We start from the raw sequence: 4,350 nt of genomic DNA on the forward strand, positions 1-4,350 counted from the left end.
GTTGTAGCACAAAATAATTAGTGTGCGGACCATTTTCATTTGTATAACGCTCTTTGAACACAAATTAGTTAGCATAAATCAGTTAAATGATGAAAAATTAGGTGTCTATTTACTTGTGACCACTCAGTGTATACTACTAGAAAGTAAGTTTTTGACAACCACTGCACACGTTGTGTGGTAGAAGTAATATATTATAAATATAGCAATAACACAATAGGAAGTGCTATGTGACACACAAAAAAGTAATATTTAGCTTTTTTTCTATATTTCCTTGTAAATTAAGAAATTAAAACATATAATATTAAAATTTGAAATAAGTAATAGTAAAGTTATTTAATAAAATCTTGAAAATAATTCTCTACATGACATGTGCTCTTTGACCTGCCCATGGTAAAAGGGTTAACCATTTCCACGTGGGTAAGGAGTCAAAGGCCATATCACATTTGTTGGCTCACATTTAAAATTTTATTGAACTAATATTTTATGAATTTATGACCTTAACAAGTTCACAACATCGTGTGCCACCAGTGGTACATATGCATGTTTTCTGTTGGACATCGTGTGCCACATGTGGTACACAGCACCCATAAGGTATAGGTGTACCTCATATCTCCAAAGCCCTATGAAGCATTTATTTTATACGAATGGCTATAATAAAGCCACGCCTTTCATCATGTACCACTGGTGGAGCACGATTGCCATGTTAAAAGGGCAACTGAAATAAAGCAAATTTATATTATTAAATCACTTATTATTTTAAAATTACATCTAGAGATTGGCATTAAATTTTTCATTGTGAATAATTGAAGCAAAAAAACACTAATTGAAACTTAAATTAGAAGACTGTAATATAAGGATAGAACTATTATCATCCACAGTAGGGATTATTTTATCTGATGTTCCTTTTTTACGACCATAAAACGTGAAATACTCATAATTCTTCTAAAAAAATGGCAAGATTAGGTTGAAAAAAAAAGGAAAAAATTAAATATTATGATGATTTCATTATTATTATTACTTAAATTATAGTGTGCACCACCAGTGGCACATGACAGCTAAAGCTTAATTGGAAAAGACAGGACATCATGTACCATTGGTGGTGCAGAAAGTTCTCAATGTAGTCATTCTGTCATAAAACATAACATAAAGCTATAAAAGTAGCTGTATCTAAGGCAGAGTTCACAATGAGGCCTTACATTCCTGTTGCATAATTAGAGAAATCACTTATGCCACGAACATGTTAAGTTTGGTATCAAACTGTAGATTTTAATTCAAATTTTATTATATATTATTTAATTTCTTAATTTAAATGCAAATATTAAAAAACATGCCTAAACATCAATTTTTGTATGTCATGTGGTATGTTGAATGCAGCACCGGTTCAAATTAAATATTTGTGATGTCAAAATAAAAATTCTATAGTTTTGTATGGATTAAGAACTCAAATTACTGATATTGATAAGCTGGAATATAAAATAAGATCCTCCTATCTTTTCTATTTGCCGAGATATCGCTCACGTACTGAATGAAACACAGTAGTCCCACTCACCTCTTTCCATTTTTGGAAACGGACTTTTATATATACATAGTTCTATTATGCGACATGTGAATAACCAATTGAAAGCTAAGAATGTCACCATAGTGGCTTTCTGAGCCATTTTAAAGTGTTGGGACACCATATTGTTCTTTCAAACCAAGATTTCAAAGAGGAAGGTTGTGTCTTTAGTCTGCTCGAAATTTCATATTTTTAGACCCAAATATAGCTCAGTTACTAAGCTCCATATATTACAGTGGAATTCTATGGTATCAATATAGTAATTTATGATTTTTTTTGTTTATTGAAGTGTATATACAAAACCTAAAAAAATTATTTTGTTTCACCATCCTTCACGTGCAAAATTTCTTAAGGTTTAGGAAGCTACAACAAGCAGCAACCAAGTACAAAAAAAGAACCAGAAGAGATAATTGTTCGCTTTACTTCTTTATTTACTGTTCTACGTTTTAAGAAAAATAAGTTTAAGAAATTATTTGTAAATAGTAATAATCTATATACATATATAATGTATAATAATTGAAATATGACTGTATTTTACAAAATACTAGTCTAGTAAAACACAGCCAAGACATGTTACTTTGTAGAGAATAAAGGGCAGTTTTATATTATTGGATACAATAACATGAGTGCATTTCCACTGCATCATTGTAACTTCTGTATTGTTTGCCAGGCACAGCTGAAAGGTCAATATAATAAAAATAATAAATACATATGTGTATAATGTTATGAGATTTAAGCTATTTAGTCTAAACATTTATGTTTTCGTGCTATAATTTGTGTTCATTCTAGAATGAAAGAGGCATAATTTATATATATTTCCTAATTTTTTATGGTGGTTATGAGATCGATCAAATCTATCCAACCTGTACAGAGATTAATTACTGAAAATAACAGATAAAATCTAAAGTTTTTTCTTAAGAAACATTTGATAACTATCTTGTTACAATAAAGATTTCACATGGGAAGTTTCAAAATTTTCTGATGCATAAAAGTATTTATAATCTTAAAATTAAAATTACTTTCCATGTTGGATTGGTGAATGTGCGAAAAGAAAAAGGCATGAGAAAAACATTGCTTTAGAAAAAAAAATCAAAATTAAATATCTTATTTTTAAAAAATTACATACTTATAGGACCTTTCATCTCAAATTTAAAAGAATTTCATCCACTAGTTTAATTTTTATTAAGAACTTTTGCATACCTACTTTCAATGGAAATATCAATATTAACCTTAAAAATACAAGAAATCCTAACACTTTATTTTATACACATATTTACTCTCCAAATAAATAAATACAAGAGAAAAGCATATTCTGAGAGACTGATGTTGAACATACCCCTGAATGTGATTTTAGACATTTTGTTGTTCCAATGGCTAGAAGCAATGCTTATTACAGGTCAAAACAGCCTAATAGGGCAACTTCACAATGCAAAAAGAGCAGTAATTTCATGCATTTCTCTCCAGTGTTTAAGAATCTGACTGTATTCTTAGATCTTTGCATACTATATCCAATAAGTTATTGAGGGGCAGTCTGCAGCTATCAAAGTAAATTATTTTCTTGACTTGCACAGCATATTAAAGACCAGCATGTGCCCTTGCTGTCCTTTGAATGTAGATTGAAAATGCCTTGCTCAAATAGATAAAACACAAAATGTGGGAGCTCATCTCACACAAACATTCCTCTCTAGTGAGTAATTCTTCATTGAAGAACAGGATCTTCAATGTCAAACTTGCTTAAGAGTTCTAATAAGATAGCTCCTAGAATTTAATGGGAACAGTCTCATTAGCAGATGTGGATGTGCTCTCCTAATAATGTTTGATAATATGGAATGTATATGTACAGAGACAAAATTTCATTTAGCTACCCACCTCCAAATACAGATATTCCACCAACAGGAATCTTCTTTCCAGATTTTGTATTCCCCCTTTTTCTTGGCCCTGGATATCAATAATATATTACTTACACAGTTTTATTTCTCTTTCCAGTAAAGATACAATATTTTCTTTATCTTTAAAAGATAAAACACCACTTAAATAAATCCATTCACGTATAGAGTTATGTAAACATTCACTAAAAATTATACAACTTCAGGTTAATCTAACCTAAATATGTTTTTGCACTACTGTGCTTTAAAAACTTTCTCAAAGATCTTTTGGCAACACTGTATTATAAATAATTATAGAAACAGTGGATAAAATAGGTATAAAATGCAAATATTATGGGACTGCACCCCATATATTGTATGAAAATGAACTGCACCAGAGTATGATTATGTGTTGATAGCTTACAATGTGATTGGCTATCATTCAAACAATTAGTATCACTCCAGGATAATGCCTACAAAAGTAGTCAGTCATACACTTCCAGGCAGTGGTGTGGTAAATTTACTCTTTACTTTGCAGAACAGAAATGTTACTAACCTCATAAAAATTGCTTAACTTGTAACCATACAGTATGTAACAATACATTCATGAATAACAATTTAAATTAAAAATGGCTTTCAGAAATTACATTGCAGCACTAAATATGTATGTTTGGTTAGCTGCAGTCAATGCAGAATTCATTATGTAAGCAAAACTTCAGAATTTTTCAGAGGCAGAATGAACTGTCACAGGTTCTATACCCAAAACAATTACCCAAGTTTCCTCTATCAACACTGTAACAGTTCTGGGCATAGTATATATGATTTTCACAAGCAGTCCATAGAATTCATACAGTGTTAGGATTTAAAAAGTTTACATGTTAAACTTTTTGGAAAGACAAAAACGCTAGTTATGAGCTTATCAACAAAGTT

At 30.3% G+C, this 4,350-nt stretch overlaps 1 protein-coding gene across 6 annotated transcripts in view; it reads right to left on the bottom strand.

Annotated features, from left to right (window-relative positions):
• The window catches only part of LOC106466226 (WASH complex subunit 2-like), a 181,958-nt gene that overhangs the window by 80,924 nt on the left and 96,684 nt on the right, over window positions 1–4,350 (bottom strand). For all 6 annotated transcript variants that reach the window (XM_022394196.1, XM_013926476.2, XM_022394198.1 and 3 more), the window contains one exon: window positions 3,425–3,493. In XM_022394196.1, the coding sequence (XP_022249904.1) occupies window positions 3,425–3,493 (69 nt within the window). The remainder of the gene's footprint in view (window positions 1–3,424; window positions 3,494–4,350) is intronic.

This window comes from Limulus polyphemus, unplaced genomic scaffold (genome assembly GCF_000517525.1).
Source record: "Limulus polyphemus unplaced genomic scaffold, Limulus_polyphemus-2.1.2 Scaffold2193, whole genome shotgun sequence".
NCBI classification, from domain to species: Eukaryota; Metazoa; Arthropoda; class Merostomata; order Xiphosura; family Limulidae; genus Limulus; species Limulus polyphemus.